Source organism: Rhinopithecus bieti, unplaced genomic scaffold (assembly GCF_001698545.2).
Source record: "Rhinopithecus bieti isolate Rb0 unplaced genomic scaffold, ASM169854v2 scaffold_72735, whole genome shotgun sequence".
NCBI classification, from domain to species: Eukaryota; Metazoa; Chordata; class Mammalia; order Primates; family Cercopithecidae; genus Rhinopithecus; species Rhinopithecus bieti.
Window position 1 is genome coordinate 87,852 of NW_016827539.1, and position 22,859 is coordinate 110,710.

General features: G+C 51.8%; 2 protein-coding genes across 4 annotated transcripts; one reads left to right on the forward strand and one right to left on the reverse strand.

Moving 5' to 3' along the window:
• Positions 1-1,776: 1,776 nt before the first annotated feature.
• Positions 1,777-11,260, reverse strand: PRSS41 (serine protease 41). Of its 3 annotated transcripts, XM_017863861.1 has the most exons (6): positions 10,276-11,260; positions 10,160-10,186; positions 9,726-9,891; positions 9,282-9,565; positions 2,563-2,720; positions 1,777-2,189 (listed from the first exon to the last, which is right to left on the reverse strand). In XM_017863861.1, exons 1-6 carry the CDS (start codon positions 10,337-10,339, stop codon positions 1,971-1,973), a joined length of 918 nt encoding a protein of 305 aa, XP_017719350.1. In that variant the 5' UTR covers positions 10,340-11,260; the 3' UTR covers positions 1,777-1,970. The 3 variants fall into 3 exon arrangements, with proteins under 3 accessions (XP_017719350.1, XP_017719349.1, XP_017719351.1); XM_017863860.1 differs by lacking the exon at positions 10,276-11,260 and having other exon boundaries at positions 9,726-10,077; positions 10,160-10,229; XM_017863862.1 differs by lacking the exon at positions 10,276-11,260 and having other exon boundaries at positions 2,098-2,226; positions 9,726-10,243.
• A 1,752-nt stretch (positions 11,261-13,012) lies between these two features.
• PRSS33 (serine protease 33) lies at positions 13,013-16,275 on the forward strand. The gene is given in 6 exon segments (XM_017863865.1): positions 13,013-13,717; positions 14,082-14,114; positions 14,243-14,405; positions 14,558-14,829; positions 15,032-15,201; positions 15,406-16,275. Coding segments are annotated over 6 exon segments (930 nt in total). The 5' UTR covers positions 13,013-13,584; the 3' UTR covers positions 15,565-16,275.
• Positions 16,276-22,859: the final 6,584 nt, after the last annotated feature.

Consider the following 22,859-nt stretch of genomic DNA (forward strand, 5'->3'; position numbering starts at 1 on the left):
CAACAGTGCGAGACTCCATCTCAAAAAAAAAGTCCATCTCTACTTCACTTGTTCAACTTCACTGGAATGTCCCCAGACCTATAGGAAAACAGCCTTTTGTATGGCAAGAGTGACGCCATCTTGAAGTGAAAACCCCATGATGACCATGTTTCGCTCAGGCATACCAAGTGGTCCCTGTCACACAGATAATTTCTCAGAAAGATGCCTCTCTCACCCCCCCGGTGGTCAGGATTTTGCTAGAATGTCTGAGGCATAACCAACTGCAATTGTTTTACCAAAACAAAACAAAACAAAACAAAAAACTTGTGATATAAAGAATACTTTCTGCAGGGCAGGTGTGGAGATCCACCATCTCATGGACAACCAAGACATCACTTCAGTTTGTAATTTATTATTAAATGTTTGTTTCTTAGACACTGGATTTGTCAGCCTCTTTGTTTGTCCTGTTGGCTCCCTTGGCCTTTAAGGATAGGTTTGCATGGACCTGCTCACCTGCAGAACACCCTCAAACTTAGAAAGGGCGTGGCTGGACTCACTTCCTGTCCCTCAGAACCAGCTACATCCACTCCATTCCTACCTTGGAAACTGCCCACCCTTTTCCAGTCTCATCTTCTTCTATGTGGACAGGCCAGATCTCCTCAGCAGGAAGAGCCTCCCTTGACCCCAACGCATGCATGGGATAGGGGGATAGCACGTCCACTGGATCATGACACTCCCTCTACAATTTGGCAGGACTGGCAATTCCACTTGCTAATAGGTCAGCCACCCACTGGTGAGTGATGTGGTCCTGAAGGGTGGGAGAACGTTGTAGGCAGGGACCACCTGTGACTGCCCACCCTCCATGGTTTGAGGAACCAGAGCCCCTCTACAGCCTTTCTCCCAAGGCTAACGGTGAGCAGGGAGAGTTTGCTTCAAGTGGATGCATTTTCAAAGGCACAGAGGCTGTGGGGTGGGGATGAGATCAGGAGCAGTCTAGGCCAGAGCTTCTCACACCTTCTTGTGCTCACAGCATTTTGGATCTTGGAAAATGCAGATAGCTTTCCCAGTTCAGGGAGCCTGCAGCATCTACCTTGTTGGACTGGTTCCTTGGCCAAGCTGATGCTGGGGTCAGGAACCTCAAGGCAAGGGGAAGACATACTCCCCTCCCCCATGTCAGCCACCTTATGGTGCTGCTACAGCAGCTGCCTGGGTGCCCACAGCCTCACCTAGGGGCTGCTACAGCTCTGGAGCATCATGCCATGCCCCCAGGACCTCCCTCAACATGTGGGGTCAGGGGGCAAGAGAGAAATACTCACCCCTGGTGTCCTTGTCCTCAGTGGGCCAATGCTGAAGCCCCCATAGGATTGTGGCTCAATTTCTCCCAGTTTGAGCAAATTCATTGGCATTTGTGCCTTTCCTGCCTTGGTTTCTCCACTTTCTCGTCGTTGCTTCCTGGGATCACCTTCCAGATAAACTACCTGCACCCATGTCCTGGTTTTAGGTCAACTGTTGGAGTGACCAAAGTAAGATCAGGAACATCTGGCGTTTGTGTGATTGGGAACCCTGGGATGGCAGCACTGGCAGCATTTCCTCCCTGGCACCCCAATCCATGTCTTCCCACCCCTCTGACACACTGAAGTACTACTGTTCTTCCATCAATTATCTTCCCGATTGAAATAACCAGAGGGTCCTGCTGTTTGCAACAAAAACCTGGATAACAATTTAGGAGTTCGGGTGGGGTCTTGACCTGGACTGGACATGAGTGAAGAGGAGGGAGTTGTCCATGAAGCCCTTTAGGTCCACAGAAAGCTCTGCAAGGCGTCAGCTTGAACATGCACACATATTTATTAGCAAATGGGACAAAAGGAATCTGATCCAGCAGGCAGTCCCAACCCTGTCCCTGAAGTGCCCACTGCCCAGGGGAGTGAGCCAATACTGTGGTCCCCACTGCAGCCTCACAGTTTCTGGTGGACTCAGAAGGGCTGCAGGAGTCAGGGAGCCCATAGCAGAGCAAGGAGCAGCAACAGCTGGGAGGGGTTTGGCCTGGGTGTACTGTGGGACATCACCCTCCGGATCCACTGGAAGTACACACTGATGTTGGTGTAGACACCAGGCCGATTGGGTTGACCGCAGTCCATTCCCCAGCTCACGATTCCAACCTGATACCACAGTCCATCCTTGTCACAGACCAAGGGTCCACCTGAGTCACCCTGGGGAGCAGCATGGGTGAGCCCAGCCTGGGGAAGACTGGGTGGGGCACCAGACAGGCCATGAGAGCAGGAGGGGCTGTGGGGCTAGGCAGACTGAATGCAAACCTTACTCCTTCCCATAGAATCAATCAAGTCGCAGTTTCTACACTTTCAAAGTGGGGCAACAGCCTCCAAGGGTTGGTGGGTTAATCAATGCAGGCAGAATTTATGAAAAATGAGAAGCATATTTTGTAGGCTCAATAACTAAGACTGCACTGGTTTTCTCATAAGAAATCCAAGCAATGGGTTGGGAGTGGTTGAGGAGGAAATGGTAGTTGCTCTCAGGTTTGGAGCTGGAGAGGGTGGGATTCCCTGGTGGGGTAGAGGCACTCACTTTGCAGGTGTCTACACTGCCATCCTCAGCACCAGCACAAAACATGGAATCCTGGATCATCCTAGGGCTAGAGGGCTGTTCAAACAGGTAATTACACCTGGTGTTGTTTAAGATGGTGACCTGCACTTCCCGGAGGTTGTAAGGAGGTGGCAGAGGTGCTGGAGATAGGACAGAGAAAAGCAGCACCCTTCACCTCTCCTCTGCCATCTGGAGCAGGGAGAGGAGAAAGGACATGTGTTATAGTGGTGGTGGGGGATCCCTGACACACCCACAGTACCCAGCATTGCTCTTGAATCCCCAGCACCCAGTGCATCAACAGCCATAAACAATATCACAGAATAACCCAGTGGGTGGGCCAGGCTATTGCAGGGCTCCTGAAACTTGGTTTCTCTATCTGTAGAATGGAGATAATAGCCCCTGCCTGAGTCAGCAGAGAGATTTCTCAGCTAAAGCACAGCAGGAAGAAGGGCTACAGTAGATGAGAATGTTTATGATTAACACACTACAGCTGTGGGATCCAGGTCAAAACTTACCATATTTGATGAAAAACGTGAACCCACAGATTTAAGAAGCTGAGCAAATTCCACATAGGTTAAACACAAAGAGATTTACCCTGAGACACGTTACAATAAAACTAACAAAAGATAAAGGGAGAATCTTATGAACAGGAAGAGAGAAGTGATTCATCAAGGACAAAGGATCCTCAGCAAGATGAACAGAAACAGTCAACCAAGAATTTTATATCAGGAAAAAAATGAAGAAGAAATTAAGACATTCTCAGATAACCAAAAGCTGAGAAGATTTGTCATTAGTTGACCTATCCTACAAGAAGTGGATAACGGAATCCTTCCAGGTAAAATGAAAGAACACTAGAAAGTAACTCAAAGTCGGACAAACAAATAAAGAGCCCTGGTTAAGATAACTACACAGGCAAATATAAAAGTCAGTATTATTGTAGTTTTGGTGTGTAACTCCTCTTTTTCTTACGTAATTTAAAAGACAAATACATAAAACAATAATTATAAATATAGGTTAAAGGTTACACAATGAATAAAGATGTAAATTGTGGCAATAACAACACAAAGTGGAAGAATGGAGCCGTATAGGAACGGAGATTTTGTGAAGACTATTGAAGCTAAGTTGGTATAAATTCAAAGTAGGTTGTTATAAGGTTTAGATGTTAATTGTAATCCCTAGAGCAACCACTAACAAAGCAAAATAAACACAGAGAAGGAAATGAGAAGGGAATCAATATGGTACTCTAAACAGTCGGTTAAACAAAAATGAGGAGATAAGAAGCAAAAGAAACATAAAACATAGGTATAGAAAAAATATATGATGAGATCTAAAAACCAAACAACAAAATGGCAGAAGTAATTCTTTGCAGATCAGTAATTAATTGCTCTTAATGTAAAGGACTTGAATGCTCCAAATCAAAAACAGAGACTGATATAACAGCTTTTAAAAATATCACTGGATCTAGATCGGTGCTCCTTATAAGAGATGCACTTTAGATCCAGTGAAACGCACACGCTGAAAGTGAAAGGTTGGGAAAAAGTTCCATAAAAATAGTAACCGAAAGAGAGCTGAGGTTGCTATACTATGCCAGACAAAATAGAGTTAATTACAAACTTGTTATAAGAGTCTAAGAACAACATTACATATTGATAAAACAATCAAATCATCAAGAAAATACACCAATCATAAGTATCTTCATACCTAACAACAGATTTCCAAAATATGTAAAGCAAAATTGACAGAATTGGCAGGAGAAATAGACAGTTCTACAATAATAGTTGGAGATGTTAATAGCTCACTATTAATAATTAATAAAACAGCCGGGCACAGTGGCTCACAACTGTAATCCCAGCACTTTGGGAGGCCGAGGCAGGCAAATCACAAGAACAGGAGTTCGAGACCAGCCTGCCCAAGATGGTGAAACCCTGTCTCTACTAAAAATACAAAAAATTAGCTGCGCATAGTGGCAGGCGCCTGTAATCCCAGCTACTTAGGAGGCTGAGGCAGGAGAATCGCTTGAGCCTGCCAGGCCGAGGCTGCAGTGAGCCGAGATCAAGCCACTGCACTCCAGCCTGGGCAACAGAGTGAGACTCCGTCTCAAATAATAATAATAATAATAATAATAATAATAATAATAGATAAAACAAGCAGAGAGAAGATCAATAATAATAGAGCTCTAGAACAGCACCATAAATCAATCATTCCTAACAGATAGAATAGGCCACCCAAACAATAGTAGAATATAGTCTTCCAAAGTGTAAGCAGAACATTCTCCAGGATAGACAATATGTCAAGTCACAAAATAAGTTGCAGAGAATTAGACAAGGCTGAAATCATACAAAACATCTTCACTGATCACAAGGGAATGAAACTATGAACAAGGAAAAATTCACAAATATATAGAAATTAAGCAACACACTTTTGAATGACCAATAGGCCAAATAAGAAATCACAAGGAAACTTAGAAAATACTTTGAGATGAATGAAAATGAAAACACAAAAGATAAAAACTTATGAGTTGCAGCAAAAGCAGTTCTCAGGAGGAAATATGAGCTATAAATGCCCACATTAATAAAGAAGGAAAATCTCAAATCAGTAACTTTACATTTTAAGGATCCAGAAAAAGAAGAAACTAAATACAAAGCTAGCAGAAAGAAGGGAATAGTCCAGGTGTGGTGGCTAACGCCTGTAATCCCAGCACTTTAGGAGGCCGAGACAGGCAGATCACCTGAGGTCAAGAGTTCGAGACCAGCCTGGCCAACATGGCAAAACTCTGTCTGTACTAAAAATATATAAATTAGCTGGGTATGGTGGCACGTGCCTATAATCCCAGCTTCTAGAGAGGCCGAGGCAGGAGAATGGCTTGAACCCAGGAGGTGGAGGCTGCAGTGAGCCGAGATGGCACCATTGCACTCTACCCTGGGCGACAAGAGCAAAACTCCATCTCAAAAAAAAAAAAAAAAAGGAAGAAGGGAATAAAGAGCAGAATGGAGGAAGACAAACTAGAGGGTAGAAAAACAATAGAGGAAATCAATGAAACCAAAAGTTGATTCTTTGAGAGATCAACAAAATTGACCATGTTTAAGTGGGGACATTACTACTGACCTTACAGAAATAAAAATGACTGGCCGGGCGCGGTGGCTCACGCCTGTAATCCCAGCACTTCGGGAGGCCAAGATGGGCGGATCACGAGGTCAGGAGATCGAGACCATCCTGGCTAACACGGTGAAACCCCGTCTCTACTAAAAAAATACAAAAACTAGCCAGGCGCGGTGGCAGGCGCCTGTAGTCCCAGCTACACGGGAGGCTGAGGCAGGAGAATGGCTTGAACCTGGGAGGCAGAGCTTGCAGTGAGTGGAGATCGTGCCACTGCACTCCAGCCTGGGTGACAGAGCGAGACTCTGTCTCAAAAAAAAAAAAAAAAAAAAAAGAAATAAAAATGACTATAAAGGAATACTATGAGCAATTGTACAACAACAAATCAGATAACCTAGAGGAAATGAAAAAATTCCTACCTGGAGATACACAAACTACCAAAACCAACTAGAAAAGAAACAGAAAATCTGCACAGACTTATGATAAGTAAAAAGATTGAATTGGAAATTTAAAATCTCCCAACAAAGAAAATCTTAGGATCAGGTAGCTTCACTGCTGAGTTCTACCAACATATGAAGAAGTAACAGCAATCCTTCTTGAGCACTTCCCAAAAATAGAAGAGAAGGAAACACTTCAGGAAACATTCCATGAGGCCAGCATTATCCTGCACACCAAAGCCAGACAACGATACCACACACACACAAAGGAAAACTAAAAACCACTATCTCTTATGAATATGCATGTAAAAATCCTCAACAAAATAGGGCAAACCAAATCCAGCAGCATATTAAGGGAACTGTATACCATGACCAAGTAATACTCATCCCACAAGGGCAGGGTAGTCCAACATTTTAAAATCAGTTGATAAGGAATACTACATTAACAGAAGGAAGGAAAAGCCACACAATCATCTCCATTGACACAGAAAAAGCATGTCACAATACTCAACACGCTTTGATGATGAAAACGTTTGGCAAACTAGGAATAGAAGGAAACTAACTCAATGTAATAGAGACCATATAAGAAAAGCCCACATGGGGCCAGGTATGGTGGCTCACGCCTGTAATCCCAGCACTTTGGGATGCTGAGGTAAGCGGATAATGAGGTCAGGAGGTCGAGACCATCCTGGCTAACACGGTGAAACCCTGTCTCTACTAAAAATACAAAAAATTAGCCAGGCATGGTGGCGGGCGCCCGTGGTCCCAGCTACTCAGGAGGCTGAGGCAGGAGAATGGCATGAACCCAGGAGGCAGAGCTTGCAGTGAACCGAGATGGTGCCACTGCACTCCAGCCTGGGCGAACAGCAAGACTGCTCCTCAAAAGAAAAGAAAAGAAAACCCCATAGCAAAAATCATACTCAACGGTGAAAAACTGAAAGCTTTTCCTTCAAGATCAGAAACAAGTCAAGGACACCCACTTTTACCACTGCTATTCAACATAGCACTGGAAGTCCCACCCATAGCAATTAGGCAAGGTAAAAAATAAAAGTCTTCTGAATTTAAAAAGAAGTAAAATTACCATTGTTCACAGATGACATGATTCTTTTTGTAGAAATCACTAAAGATTCCACAAAACTGTTAGAACCAATGAAGAAACCCAGCAGTTGCAATATGCAAAATTAACATCTAAAAATCAAGACGACCAAAAAAAAAAAAAAAACACAAAAACTCAGGCTGAGCACAGTGGCTCATGCCTGTAATCCCAGCACTGTGGGAGGCAGAGGCAGGTAGATCACCTGAGGTCAGGTGTTCCAGACCAGCCTGGCCAACATGGTGAAACCCTGTCACTACTAAAAATATAAAAATTAGCCAGACATGGTGGTGCATGCCTGTAGTCCCAGCCACTTGGGAGACTGAGACAGGTGAATTGCTTGAACACAGGAGGAGGAGGTTGCAGTGACCTGAGATCGTGCCATTGCACTCTAGCCTGGGTGACAAGAGTGAAACTCTGTTTCAGAAAAAAAAAATTGACCACTCTGAGCAACAAAGTGAGACCCCCATCTCTACCCATCCCCCCCAAAAAAATAATAAATTAGCTGGAAGCCGGGCGTGGTGGCTCACATCTGTAATCCCAGCACTTTCGGAGGCCAAAGGGGGTAGATCACCAGAAGTCAGGAGTTCGAGACCAGCCTGGCCAACATAGTGAAACCCTATATTGATACATCCCACAAAATGAATCTTGGAGACACTATGTTATATCAAAGAATCTAGACCCCTAAAAAATCATATGTTGTATGTTCCGTGTGTATGGAACAGAAAAAAAGCTCATAGAAAAAGGATATAAAGAAAGAAAATATTTTCATATAGCTATACAACTTGTTTGTGTCTTGAAATAAGGTAGCTGCTATTAAAAAATAGTAAAAAAGTTAAAATAGTAATAATTTTTAAAGAGTAAAAAGTTTACAGTAAGCTAAGTTTCACTTGCTATTAAAGAAAGAACAGGTTTTGGGGTAAATTTAGTGTAGCCTCAGTGTACAGTGTTTATAAAGTCTATAGTAGTGTGGAGTCATGTCCTAGACCTTCACATTCACTCACCATTCATTCCCTTACCAACAGCCACATCCAGTCTGGCAAGCTCCACTAATGGTAAGTGCCTAGGGCACAGGCATACTGTTTTTTACCTTTTTTTTTTTTTGAGATGGAGTCTCCCTCTGTCACCCAGGCTGGAATGCAGTGGCGCTATCTTGGCTCACTGAAACCTCTGCCCCTCACGGGTTTAAGCGATTCTCCTGCCTCAGCCTCCCGAGGAACTGAGATTACAGGCACCCGCCATCACACCCGGCTAATTTTTGTATTTTTGGTACAGACAGGGTTTCACCATATTGGTCAGGCTGGTCTCGAACTCCTGACCTCAGGTGATTCACCTGCCTCGGCCTCCCAAAGTACTGGGATTACAGGCCCATCTGCCCAGCCTGGTTTTTATCTTTTATGCCATATTTTTACTGCGCCTCTTCTCTGTTTAGATACGCTTAAGTACGTAAGTACTTACCAGTGTGTTACAACTGCTCTGGTATTCAGCGCAGTAACAAGTTGCACAGGTTTGTAGCCCAGGAGCAATGGGCTAGACCATACAGTCTGGGTGTGTAGTAGGCTCTGCCATCCAGGTTTGTGTAACTACACTCCATGATGTTGACACAATAATGAAACTGCCTCATGATGCATATCTCAGAACATACCCTGGTCATTAAGTGACACAGGACTGTAGGCTAAAAATCACTGAATTGTGTACTTCAACACTGAACACTTGAACATTTTATGGTTTGTGAGTTGTCTCAATTTTTAAAAATCATTGCCTGAGGTTTCTGTCACCGGGTCCTCCCGAACTCCCCCTCTCTCCTTCAGGCCCGGGGCAAGCTGGCCTCCCTCTCACACTGTCCTGCTGGCCCCCACAGTCCCTGGAAGCAGGGAGAACTGGGAGTTTGATCCCTGCCCTGGCAGGTGGCAGTGAGAGCAGAAAAGCAGGTGAGGAGAGAAGGAGAGCAGGAGGGGTGCAGTTGCACCCCCTGACCAGGGAGGGGCTGCTGTGCTTGTGTAGCGGGAAGAGGGGTAGAGGGTAATGCCCACCCCAGACCCCCATCGCCCCACCCGGTGTATCCCCAGCCTCACTGCCACTGGGGCTGATTAACCCCCAGCCGGTCACCCAGCAGTCCGGCCGGTGCACGAAGGTGAAGGTGGAGGACTCAATGCAAATGGGCTGGATGTACACATTGTAGGCGACAGAGGAGGCCAGTCTCAGCAGGGCAATGTCATTGTGTAGAACCCCAAGGGCGTCAGGGTTCACAATGATGTCCTGCACTTTGTAACGATTGCTGTAGGCCCGCAGGTTCCAAGGAGTTGGCCTGGAAGTCAGCTCGCCCAACTGGACCGTCCACTCGGAAGGATAGTAGTGCCTGGCAGAAAAGGAGAGAGGGCAGGGAGCCCTGGAACTGGGAGCTGGCCGCCTGAGCACGCTGGAGGCCCAGTCCCTGAGGCCAAGCTGCGGAGTGGCTACTGTTTGCTCATCCCGGAGGCCATTAGCAAGTCTGAGGCCCCGACGGCCCCCAGACTCACTTTCGGAAGCAGTGCGCAGCCGTGAGCACCCAGTGGCGGCTAAGCAGGCTCCCTCCACATCGGTGGCGTCTCCTCAGGCGCAGGCTGGCCTGCCATGGCCAGCGCCCGCGCGCGGACTCCACTCCGCCCGCCACCAGCGAGTGAATTTCCCGGTGGCCGCAGGCCTCTGGGATGGACAGACGGACGCGGCTGAGCTGCGAGGGATAGGGGTGGGCAGGCTCGCCCCGCCCGGCCTTGCCCCAGGGTGCGCGCAGCGAGGGGCTCCCTGGGGAACCGCGCGCCAAGAAGGTGACGCTGGGGACGGTCCCACCCCCAGGGGCCATTAGTTACTTGAGCATCACGTTCTTGGGACCTGGAACAGAGAGCAGTAGATGGGCCCCGGTGCACCCGGGCCCAGCCACCCTGGCAAGCATAGCGCGTCCCGGGCGCCTTACCTGACAACAGCTCCGCCTCATCCGACTCTGCAGAAGACAAGAAGTGAGCCCCCCGCGGCCTCCACCTCGCGTCCTCCCCGCTGCCCCCCGTCCCGCCAGCAGCGGCCCGACCTCACCCGGCTTCCCGAGTCCAGCCCGCGCCAGCAGCAGCGCCAGCAGCAGCGCCCCGTGCACGCCCATAGCCTCCTCTCCCGCGGCCTGGCGCCCCCTCTGCCTCCTCTCGCTCCCGCCCCGGGCCGCCCCCTGGGGGCAGGGCGGGGTGGCAGCTCCAGCTTCATCCTCCCAAACCGGGCCCAAGGGCTGTTTGGGGACTCTCAGGCCTGGCAGCGCCCTGGCTTTCAGCTCCTACGGGCGGGTCTTCAACCACATTCCTTGATGTGGCCCAGACCTGGTGACCCCACAGTCCCTTTCTTGTCTGCAGCCTGGGGGTCCTGGCTGCCCGCTTAGTGCCCCCTGTCCTCCACCCATGACTTCCTCCAGCACCAAGGGTCTGGCCCTGAGCCGAGAGTCCCCTTAAAGCAGGCAGGCAAGGCCTTCCTGAGGGCGGGGTGGGGCCTGGCAGCGTGGAACCTGCTGCTGGCAGTGCTCATCCTGTACAGACCCGCAGACTGTGCACCGCCCGGGCTCTCGGCCCCACTCCCTGCCCGCTGCCCTGCAGGCCCACACAGCTACCTGGAGCCCACCGCAGGGGTCTCCCGCCTTGTGGGAGATGTTTCACAGAACCAAGGCAACCAAGCAGGCCCTACAGTACTAGATGTGAATGGGCCACTGAGTCCAGGTGCGTAAGACCTCCTGCAGGGCTCCCGCTACTCGGAAAAACCATCACACTCATGATAAGGGTTTAGAGTTTAGAGTGAAAGGACTTAGGTTAAAATCAGCAAAGGAAAAGGCACAGAAGGCAGAGTGCAGGAGAGACCAGGAGGAAGGCTGCAGTGAGCACTCCAGGGGAGGCCTATGAATGCCCGTCATTCTCCTAGCATGCAAGTGTGACAACCAGGGACGCTGGCCTGAGCCTTGGCAGCACGGTTTTACTGGAGGTTGGCGGTGCCTGGAGCAGCTGCATGACTGATGCTAGTCAGTCAGCCTCCAGCCCCTCCAGAGGCCCCGCCATCAGTCATGTTGTGAGCATCAGCTGTCTGGCGGGGCCCAGGGATCCTATGCAGAGGCATTCTTATCAGGCAAGACATTCAAGATCTTAGAGGTTTGGATGTGTAGCATCTGAACACCCCAAGTCTATTGAGTTAACTGTCTGCTGTAAGGCTACCCCGTGGCTCTTATAGCAAAAGGATCATATTTTTCTGAGTTTCCATGACTAGGAATGCAAATAATAGCATGGCTGCGCTAGGCGCAGTGGGCTCACGCCTGTAATCTCAGCACTTTGGGAGGCTGAGGTGGGCAGATCACTTGGGCTCAGGAGTTCAAGACCAGCCTGGCCAACATGGTGAAATCCTGTCTCTACTAAAAAATTAGCCAAGCATGGTGGTGGGCGCCTGTAATCCCAGCTACTTGGGAGGCTGAGGAAGGAGAATCGCTTGAACTCAGGAGGCAGAGGTTGCAGTGAGCCAAGATGGTGCTACTGCACTCCAGCCTGGGTGACAAAGCAAAAACTCCGTCTCAAAAAAAATAAAGAATAAACTATATAAACTATGTTCTAACTGCAACAAGGTTTTTCTTTTTCTCTGGCAGTTAAGCAAGTGCTGGCCTAGAGATAAGCAATATTAAAACAATTATAAATCATCCATTGACAGACACTAGATAACTGACTTCCCTGTTCCACAAGCCACAACTTCAGCTTTGATTGGACAAGAAACTGATTTCAGTCACTTTCTCCTGATAAGAGGCCTCCAGTCAAGGGTTGGTTCTGACTGGTTTCCAGAGGCTGTGCACTTGAGTGCTTTGATGTCCTGAAAATACCTTTTGATATATAGGACTTAATGTAATGCATTTAAATGTTAAGTTGCCACCCCAGCGTGAACATGGGATGAATGCAACATGCGTGCTTGCTTGTCACAACTGCGTGCAACTCTCTTTCATAAATATAGTTCCTCCTATATCCTGTTGAGTATGTGTATGTGGCAACTGCTTCAGAATAAATTCTTGTCTTATCCCCTCCTCCCTTGAAGTACCTGTTAACAGTCTCTGCCGGATGCTGCACTTATGGCCTGAGGAATGGCCAGCCTGCAGGCTGCAACCATTTGTTTATTTATTTATTTTTATTTTGAGACAAAAGCCTTGCTGTGTCACCCATGCTGGAGTGCAGTAGCACCATCTTGGCTCACTGCAACCTCTGTCTCCCAGGTTTCAAGCGATTCTCCTGCTTCAGCCTCCCAAGTAGCTGGGATTACAGGTGCACACCACCACGCCCAGCTAATTTTTGTGGAGACGGGGTTTCACCATGTTGGCCAGGCTGGTCTTGAACTCCTGACCTCAAGTGATCCGCCCACCTCAGACTCCCAAAGTGCTGGGATTACAGGCGTGAGCCATCCCGTCCTGCCTGCAACCCTTTATGAGAAATAGCCTCCTTGGGCTGGGCATGGTGGCTCACGCCTATAATCCCAGCACTTTGAGAGGCCGAGGCGGGCGGATCATGAGGTCAGGAGATCGAGACCATTCTGGCTAACAGAGTGAAACCCCATCTCTACCAAAAACACAAAAAAATTAGCCGGGCGTTGTGGCAGGGGCCTGTAGTCCCAGCCATTTGGCAGAAGAATGGAGTGAACCTGGGAGGAGGAGGTTGCAGTGAGTCAAGATCATACCACTGCACTCCAGCCTGGGCGACAGATAGAGACTCCGTCTCCAAAAAAAAAAAAAAAAAAAAAAAAAGAAAAGAAAAGTGGCATGGAGTGGTTTGAATACATGTCCCCGAAATTCGTGTCTACCTGGAACATCAGAATTAACCTGATTTTGAACACAGGCTTTGCAGATGCAATTAGTTACAATGAGGCCACAGGGCATCAGGATGGGAGTGTCTCCCAAGAGACAGAAAAGAAGACCTGCATGGGTAGGGCAGGGAGCTGCAGACCCCAGGGCCTGATGGGAGGCTCCTTTGCCAAGCACACCCCACCTGCCCCCTTGCCACTCACCTCTCCACCTGGGGCCCAGCAGGCTGGAGGCGGGCCGAGGGTGCCTGAGTCTTGAGGGGAAAACTTTTTATTCAAAGATGTAAAGCAGCTGGGGGAGATCCCAGATTCTCAGCAGGAAGAACTAATGCCTCTGCTGTCTTTCTCTGACCACAGAGATGGCAGGCACCCTCTCTGCCCTGCTAAGGGGCAGTCGTGGCCCTTGCTGTCTGGATCCGGGCCTTACAGAGGCTGTGCAGGCAAAAAAGAAGAGCCATCAGCCTGGGGCGTCAGGGAGATGGGATGCAGTGACCCTTCCTGACTCCTCAGATTTTTCCACTCCTCACAAACTCCCCAACCTTTCAGATGCTCCTCTCTTCTCCCTGCTGGCTCCAGAGCAGAGTCCAAGCCCTGGGCAGTGCCACCCTTACTCAGCCCAGCCCTGAAGACAGAATGAGAGGGGCTTCCTATCTCCAGATCCTGCTCCTTCTGGTGCTGGGTGAGTGGGGACACGGACTTGGGGGTAAGGGCCGCAGATACCTTGGCTCCCAGTTCTCCCATCTCATTGCTCCCTGGAGCACTCTTGGGCTTTCTAATCTTGATTCCAAGGGCTCAATCCTCTCTGCCACTGACCTTGACCTCACCACACCTCGATGTGCTTGTCGGTGTCATGCTCATACTCCCTTCCCCCCTGCACCTTCACAGTGCTCTGGGAAGGGTTAAATAATAGACGGCATGAAAGCCTGGCACAAGGTCAGGGCAACATTATGTTTCACCCTCCTTCCTCATCTCTGGCCTCCCTTCCAACCCCGTTATTTGACACCAAATCTATAATCTGGTCCCTTCCCTGCTTCCTCCTCCAGGAGCTGCTGGGACTCAGGGAAGGAAGTCTGCAGGTGAGGAAGCCTCGGAGTCCACCCGAGTCAGCCCCATCCCGGGCCTTGGCCCCATGTCTCCCCCAACACACCAGCCTCCCAGGCTCCAGGTCCTCAGCCAACCCTCACCGCCCCTGCTCCTTTTGTAGCCTGCGGGCAGCCCCGCGTGTCCAGTCGGATCGTAGGGGGCCGGGATACCCGGGACGGAGAGTGGCCGTGGCAGGCGAGCATCCAGCATCGTGGGGCACACGTGTGCGGGGGGTCGCTCATCGCCCCCCAGTGGGTGCTGACAGCAGCGCACTCCTTCTCCAGGTCAGCACTCACCGAGGGCCCAGGCGGGGTGTGCAAGGAAGGCAAGGCCCGTGGAGAACCGGGCGTGGCCTGGCAGAGGCGTTGGGGTCGAAGCGGGCTGGAGGGGGTCGAGGACCGGGTGCTGGAAGTAGCCCCCCGCTCCTGTCCTACAGGAGGGCACTGCCAGCTGAGTACCGCGTGCGCCTGGGGGCGCTGCATCTGGGCCCCACCTTACCCCGCACACTCTCGGTGCCCGTGCGACGGGTGCTGCTGCCCCCAGACTACTACGAGGACGGGGCCCACGGCAACCTGACACTGCTGCAGCTGCGTCGCCCGGTGCCCCTGAGCGCTTGCGTCCAGCCCGTCTGCCTACCCATGCCCGGCGCCCGCCCGCCGCCCGGCACACCATGCTGGGTCAGTGGCTGGGGCAGCCTCCGCCCAGGTGGTAAGGCAGGAGGGCGGGGCTCCGAGGCATGGGGAGCCCCCATCTCCTCCTCCAACTGACTGGAAATCCCAGTCCCTCACTGCCCCAATCCAAGACCCAGCGCAGCTTCTCGGGAACCAAACCTCCTCTCACTCAGAACTCAGCTTCTCCCACTGACCCTGGCTCCACGCCTTCCTTTCAGAGGTTCCTCCTCTTCCCCCAGTGCCCCTCCCAGAGTGGCAACTGCTACAGGGAGTAAGGGTGCTGCTGCTGGACTAGCCCACCTGCAACCACCTCTACCACGTGGGCGCAGAGGTGCCCCTGGCAGAGCCCATTGTGCTGCCTGGGAGCCTGTGTGCCAGCTACCCCCAGGGCCACAAGGACACCTGCCAGGTGTGCACCCCACCTCCCCAGCCTCCAGAGTCCCATCCCTGTGCCTAGCACCCTGCCTCCCTAAACTCCAGGACCCAGGACATACCAACTCAGGCTCAGGGTCCTGGACCCCAACCCAGAGGCACCACCCCAGGGGTTTGGAACCCTGAGAACTGTTCTGAGGTCCTGGGAGGGCTGAGACTTAGGCTCCTCTTTCTCCTGCAGGGTGATTCTGGGGGACCCCTGACCTGCCTGCAGTCTGGGACCTGGGTCCTGGTGGGCACGGTGAGCTGGGGCAAGGGTTGTGCCCTGCCCAACCGTCCAGGTGTCTACACCAACGTGGCCACATACAGCCCCTGGATTCAGGCTCACGTAAGCTTCTAATGCTAGCCAGTGAGGCTGACCTGGAGCCAGCTGCTGGGGTCCCTCAGTCTCCTGGTTCATCCGAGGATCTGCCCATACCCCACATCTCTTCTGCCTTGAGGCCAAGATGCCTAATAAAGCTAAAGGCCACCCCCAACCCCCACTCCCCACCTCCTGCCTCCTCTCCTCTTTGGGGCTCACCAGATCTGACTCCACCAACCCTCTTCCAGGGATCTGCCATGAGTCCCAGAGGGTGACACTTCCCCCTCCCTTCCTGGCTTGTATTGACTTTTCTCGGCCCTGGCCAGGGCTGGGTGCAAGGCACGCAGCGGTGGGCAGACCAACTGCTGCCCATCTGGCCTGTGTGTCCATCTTTTTCTGGAGAAAGTCATATTCACAGCATGACAGAGATTTGACACCAGGGAGATCCTCCATAGCTGGCTTTGAGGACACGGGGAACACAGCCCATGAGCAGCCTCTAGGAGCAGAGAGCAGCCCCTGCCGACAGCCGGCAGGGAATCGGAACCCTCAGACCCACAGCCGCAAGGCACTGGATTCTGGCAGCACCCTGAAAGAGCTGGGAAGTAAGTTCTTCACCAGCCACCAGATAAGAGCCCCACTGTCCAACTCCTTCATTTCAACCTAAAAAGACCCTAGGCAGAGAACCTAGCTGAGCCACCCGGACTCCTGACCTACAAAGTTGTGACTTAATAAACGTGTGTTTTAAGCTGCTCCATTTGTGCTGACATTTATACAGCAATAAAAACTAATACAGATTTTGCTCCACTGTGATGGAGGTGTCCCAGTGGGAAAGGTGGGTTGGCCAGCGTGGCCACCTCCCCACGTACTCCAAGAGGCTGGGCATTTGGCATCAAATCCTCAGCTGAGGAGGAGTCAGGAGCCCTGGGGCAGGCCCAGATTCTGTTCTCATTGTTTCTGGCCACCATTCACTCCCAGGGTGACCCTGGGGCCCAGGTCACCCTACTGACACCTGCATCCGGACGCCGACGGCCTTGCCCACCCGTGGGGTCCCCTTGCAGCCTGGTGCCTGGCATCCTGTCCCCTCTCTGCCATGTCCTTGTCTCCAGAGCCAGGACCACCCATTCCAATAGAGGTCAGTTTCCACAGCTGCAGAAAGAAACAAAACCTGGAAAACTCAAAACCTACTCTGGAGCTGACAGCGGCTGTCGGCAGAAGAGAAAACAAGGGAAGGCAAACTTCAAAGGCGCAGCCCCTTTAGGTCCAGGCACAGGCCTGAGCATTGCCTCCCTCTTCTTTTCTCCTGGGGAGCCGGGGAAGTGGGCTGTACTAGATGGTCATGGGTAGGCCAGGCCAAGTGGGGCAGGAAGGGTGCTCAAGGCTGCTCTGTCCCCCAGGTGGAGAACAGGCCACACTGTAGTACATATTGGCCACTGTTGGTGGGGTCATGAGGGACCAGGTGCCCAGGACGACAGGGCATGGCTATGGCAGGCCAGCCTGCAGGCCCAGCTAAGGAGGCAGAAGGGAGTGGAGCTGGGCAGGGAAGGGAGGATCATTAAAGAGAAAAAATCACAGCCCCTCATCAAGCCCTCACCAGACATCATGCAGAGGGAGGGCTTTATTCCATCACCTCATTGAATTACCACAGGAGGCTCTGTGAGGTGGCTTGTCCCCATTTGTCAGATGAGAAAAACAAGTCCGAAAAGTCACACCGCCGGCAAGGTTGGTAGACTGGGACTCCAGCCCAGGCGGTCTGATTCTGGGAAAAGCAGAGGTCCTCCACTCTCTCCGCTCCCTCCCACCCCAACAGGGCAGCCTCCCCACACCCCTCCTTCTGGCCTGCTCCTGGCACAACAGCCTGCGGTACCAGACGGGCGGCAGCTCTTGTCAGCCCTGTGCCACTGACCCCACAGGATGGGGCCCGTGTCCCCCTCCGTAATCTGACCTGATAACACCTGCTCTCCCATGGCTGCTAGCGGTCCAGATGTCGGCCAAGGCGGTGACTGTTATGCCTGCTGAGTGTGTGCACTGTGCCAGGTATGTACATGCTCTCAGCAGACCTGAGAGCCCTCGAAGGAGACACTCATCTCACAGGAGGGAAACAGGCCCAGACAGGTTAGGTAACATGGCCACCGGCCCACAGCTGCTAAGTAGCGGAGCCACATTTGAACTCAAATCCCACACTAACAGTTATGTCACATCCCTTTTGGGGACAAAAGTAGCTATAAAACACTCTACAAATAAGGCACATTGCTAACTAGTGGTCATGAATAACTACTATGTATTAACACAAAAACAAGAAAAGTAGGCCAGGCACAGTGGTTCATGCTTGTAATCCGTGTTTTGGTAGACCAAGGCAGGATGATTGCTTGAGGCCAGAAAATTGAGACCAGCCTGGGCAACACAGTGAAACCCCCATCTCTACAAAAAATTAAATTAGCCAGGCATGGTGGCCCGTGCCTGTAGTCTCAGTTACTTGGGAGGGTGAGGTGGGATCGCCTGAACCCAGGATTTCAAGGCTGCCGTAATGATCACGCCACTGCACTCCAGCCTGGGCTACAGAGCAAGATCTGTGTGTAGGGAAAATCTCTCTCAAATCATGTTTTTCCTCTACTCCTGTTGCCTGAAAAGAAGGTCCCGATCCAGACCTCAAGAGAGGGTTCTTGGATCTCACGTGGGAAGGAATTCAAGGTGAGCCACAGAGCACAGTGAGAAGCAAGTTGATTAGAAAGGACTCCATCACAGAGCAGGCGTGCTCAGAGAGCAGGGGGAAGAACTCACCATCTTTGGTTAGTGTCTCTGCTTATAAGAAACTACAGTCCGGGCATGGTGGCTCAAGCCTGTAATCCCAGCACTTTGGGAAGCTGAGGAGTGGGGGGATCACCTGAGGTCAGGAGTTCGAGACCAGCCTGGCTAACATGGTAAAATCCCGTTTCTACTAAAAATATAAAAATTAGCCAGGTGTGGTGGCACACACCTGTAATCCCAGCTACTCAGGAGGCTGAGGCAGGAGAATCACTTGAACTCAGGAGGCGGAGGTTGCAGTGAGCCAAGATCACGCCATTGCACTCCAGCCTGGGCAACAGAGTGAGACTTTTGTCTCCAAAAAAAAAAATAAAGAGAGAGAAACTACAAGAAATGGTAAATAAACCTGGAATGTGCAGATGTGCTCACTGAAGGTCGGGGCTTTTGCTGCCATCGGTGACTGTGCATCCTCTGCCTTAGCCTGCTTACCGACGCTATCCTAGTAGAGCAGGTTGCATTCTCAGGACGTGTGCACTTTCTAGGGCCTTGTGGGAGATGTCCTGTATGGCCATAAACATTTCATAATCTTAATTGGTGGCCAGCTTAGGAGGTGGTCATTTTAGGCCGGATGTGGTGGTTCCCGCCTGTAGTCCCAGCACTTTGGGAGGCTGAGGCAGGAGGATTGCTTGAGCTGTTTGACACCAGCCTGGGCAACATGGCGAAACCCCATCCCTACAAAAACTGCAAAAATTAGCCGGATGTGGTGGTGCATGCCTGTAGTCCCAGCTACTCCAGGGGCTGAGGTGGGAGGATTGTTTGAGCCAGTATCAGGCTACTGCACTCCAGTCTGGATGACAGAGGGAGACCCTGTCTCAAAAAGAATGTGGCTATTTTCAGACAGCAGGAGCCTTATAGATGCCGTGTGAGTGCTTAGCTACACATTTTAAGATGGATCACTCTAGTTGTTTTATTAAACCAGAGGCCTGGTAAGCAGAGGTCCCCAACACTCTCATACCAAAACCACAATTATCAACACAGAAGACTCCTGTGACAAACAGTTGTGGGGTTCCCCCCCCGACTAAGCACTGCACACCAGCAGGGTGTCCTCAATTCAATTCCAACACTATCTGCCCAGCGCCAGCCTCAGGTCCCACAGGTTGGGGCTCACAGGACTGCCTCCCCATTCCCCAGCTGCAAGTTTGGGCTTCGGAACTTTTGACCAACTGGCTTCAGGTTGGTGTTCCCATGACTCTTTTCAATTAATTTGTTAGAGCGACTCAGAGAACTCAGGGAAACACACTCACTGGTTTATCATAAAGGATGTTACAAAGCATCGAGATGAAGCAAAGAGCAGGTTGAGGTGCTGGGGAGGGGCCCAGAGCTCCCATTCATCCCTGCAGTGTCACCCTCTGGGGACCACACGAGTTGAGCTATGGAGAAACTCTCCAAACTCTGTCCTGTAGGGTTTTGTCAGCATTCTTTTCCCAGGGAATAGGGCGGGGCCCTCTCTGGGGAGAGTCTTAAGACTCCCAATCAGAAAGGCCCAGGGAAGATTCGAGTCCTGCTTGGGGGCACGTGAAAGAAGACAGATTGTTTCCCTGGTCTATCTCACACACCTGAAAGACACAAGGGCCTTCCCCATCATAACACAACACCCTGTCTGGGGTGGGGAGTGAAGGAGATAGAAGGCAGACGGATGCTGGGCATGGTGGCTCACGCCTGTAATCCCAGCATTTTGGAAGGCTGAGGCAGGAGGATCACAAGCCCAGGGGTTTGAGACTAGTCAACATGGTGAAACCCCGTCACTACAAAATATACAAAAAAATTAGCCGGGCATGGTGGTGTATGCCTGTAATCCCAGCTACTCAGGACGCTGAGGCAGGAGAATCCAGGAGGCGGGAACTGCAGTGAGCCACGATCACACCACTGCACTCCAGCCTGGGCGACAGGGCAAGACTCCGTCTCAAAAAAAAAAAAAAAAACAAAAGGTAGATGGGAGGGAGCAGAAGACAGGCTACAAGGCGGATTCTCCGAGTGAAGTCTGTGAGGCGGAGAGGTGAAGGCCAGTTGAGGAAAGGAGCCCAGGAGGACACTCCTGTGTGGAGCAGCAGGCGCAGCCAGCCAGCTCCTCTCCACCACTGGACACTACCATTCCTTGTAAAGGCCCTTAAGGAAGGAGAACCTGGACCCCACAAGACCACACTTCCAAAAGTGGAGACCCCAGGCTAGGCCAGTGAGTGGCTCTGCTCCCGGAAAATCCCTCCTGACCCCATTCCCACTGCACTGAATAACACCAAGGCCTGTCATCTCCTCATGTAGTTAGTCCACAGGGAGGACAGCGTCATGGGGTGTGCGGAGACCCCCTCTGGGGGCAAGGACTCATGCTGGGTCCAGGTGATCTCTGACAGCAGACAGGCACCATTCACCGCGCCAGCTACAGAACCGTGCCACTGCTCACTGAGCATCAGCACATGAATGCAATTGTTGTTATATTTATGAGCTGATGTGCGGCGAGTAGAGGCACACTCCCCAACGTCCTAAGGGCTCCACGCTGTGTATCCCCACTTCACGGATGGCAACAACCAACTGGAGGCCCCCGGCTTTGCCAGTAGGAGCTGGGGTTTGAACCCAGTGTTCTGCTCTCTGGAGGACAGGCAACATCCTTAAGAGGATGGTGACTCCAAGGGACCCCTGGTTTCTGGTGGACATCCTGAGCTGGGGCATCAGCTGTGACGGCCCCCACAGGTGAGGTGTCCACCCCTGGTCTCTGCCGATGAAGCCTGGATGGAGTAGGGATCCAGGCGTCTCCCTGTGGAGAGGGCCCCTCCTGTACCTACACCCTTTGACTACTGGGTGGGCTGCTGGGCTACCTGAGAACTTCCTGGCCCCCACTATCCACACCCTTCCTTCACTCTCCCTCCACAGAGGTACAGGATTTAAAGTTGCCAGTTCTATGTACATAAAGACACTGGGATTAATTGGAGACAGCGTCTCACTCTGTGGCCAGGATGGTGTGCAGTGGCGCGATCTCAGCTCACTGCAACCTGTGCCTCCAGGTTTAAGCAACCCTCCTGCCTCAGCCTCCTGAGTAGCTGGGACAACAGGCGTGCGCCACCACGCCCACCTAATTTTGTTTGTATTTTTAGTGCACACGGGGTTTCACCTTGTTGGTCAAGCTGGTCTTGAACTTCTGGGCTCAAGTGATCCACCTCCCTCAGCCTCCCAAACTGCTGGGATTACAGGCGTGAGCCACCACGCCCAGCCAGACACTGGGACTAAGAAATACATCTTTTTTTTTTTTTTTTTTTTTTTTGAGACGGAGTCTCGCTCCATCGCCCAGGCTGGAGTGCAGTGGCGCAATCTCAGCTCACTGCAAGCTCCGCCTCCCGGGTTCACGCCATTCTCCTGCCTCAGCCTCCGGAGTAGCTGGGACTACAGGCGCCCGCCACCTCGCCCCGCTAATTTTTTGTATTTTTAGTACTGACGGGGTTTCACCGTGTTAGCCAGGATGGTCTCGATCTCCTGACCTCGTGATCCACTCGCCTTGGCCTCCCAAAGTGCTGGATTACAGGCATGAGCCACTGCGCCCGGCCAAAATAAATCTTTTTAGCCTGGCCAAGAGCTCTTCCCAACAATTATCTGTCCAATGCCTCAGGACACAAGTAATGGAGCAAGACAGGTTCTGCAGGGACTGGGATGCTGAGGACCCTGGGAGCAGGGGTAGGGGCTGCAGTGAAGCGCAGTGAAGTTACAGGAGGGAAGGGACTTTGGGGGACTCCCCAGGGAGGACCCAGAGGCCACAAGTCAAAAGTAACAATAACTAGAACTACAGCTTAGAAAACAAACATGCAGCGCTAAGACTTGCTGAGATTCTACGCAGTTCACAAACTGTTCCTCTCCCATCCAGAAGAAGAGGAAACTGGGCTTCGATGAGGTTAACGGCCCATGGCGGCAATCAGCAGCGGAACCCAGTGACGCTCCTTAGCCACTCTAGATGCCGAGGCAGCAGCGGCACCCCCCACGTTCCGCCCACTCTCAACAGCCGTCAAAGCGCAGCTCGGACTGCAGGGCGGTTTGGCGTCCAGGGTCACCCTCTGGCTCATCTCTCGAACGCCGCCTCCGACACCAGCCCAGCACGACCCAGCCTGGGGTGTCTCTCTGCAAGGGAGAGGTCAAGTGGGGGACCCTAGCTCTCATATAAATGCAACTTGGGGCGATGCAGGATAGTGTCCAGCATTCAGGAAAGGGGGCCTTGGTGGAAAGAGCGGCCAGCCAGGAAAATCAAGTCTCTAGGTCTTTTCAGAGCCGAAACGCAGCCGAGCGGGAAGGCGGACAGGCGCCCAGGACTCCTGGGGCAAGGAGCTGCCCCTTCCCTCCTCCTGGGGAAAGCGGTAGCCAACCGCTCCCGTGCCTCCTAGCCCAAGGAGTTCGCCCGGGCCACCCCTAAGCCCAACAGCAGCCCCCAGGGCTCCTCACAGGTCATAAGCCCCTCTGAGCCGCGACAGTCCTCGCATCCAGGTCGGGGCAGGGAGCGGGGGCGACTGTCTCCAGCACGGCGGCAGAGGCCCAAAATGCGGAGCCTGCCCAAGATG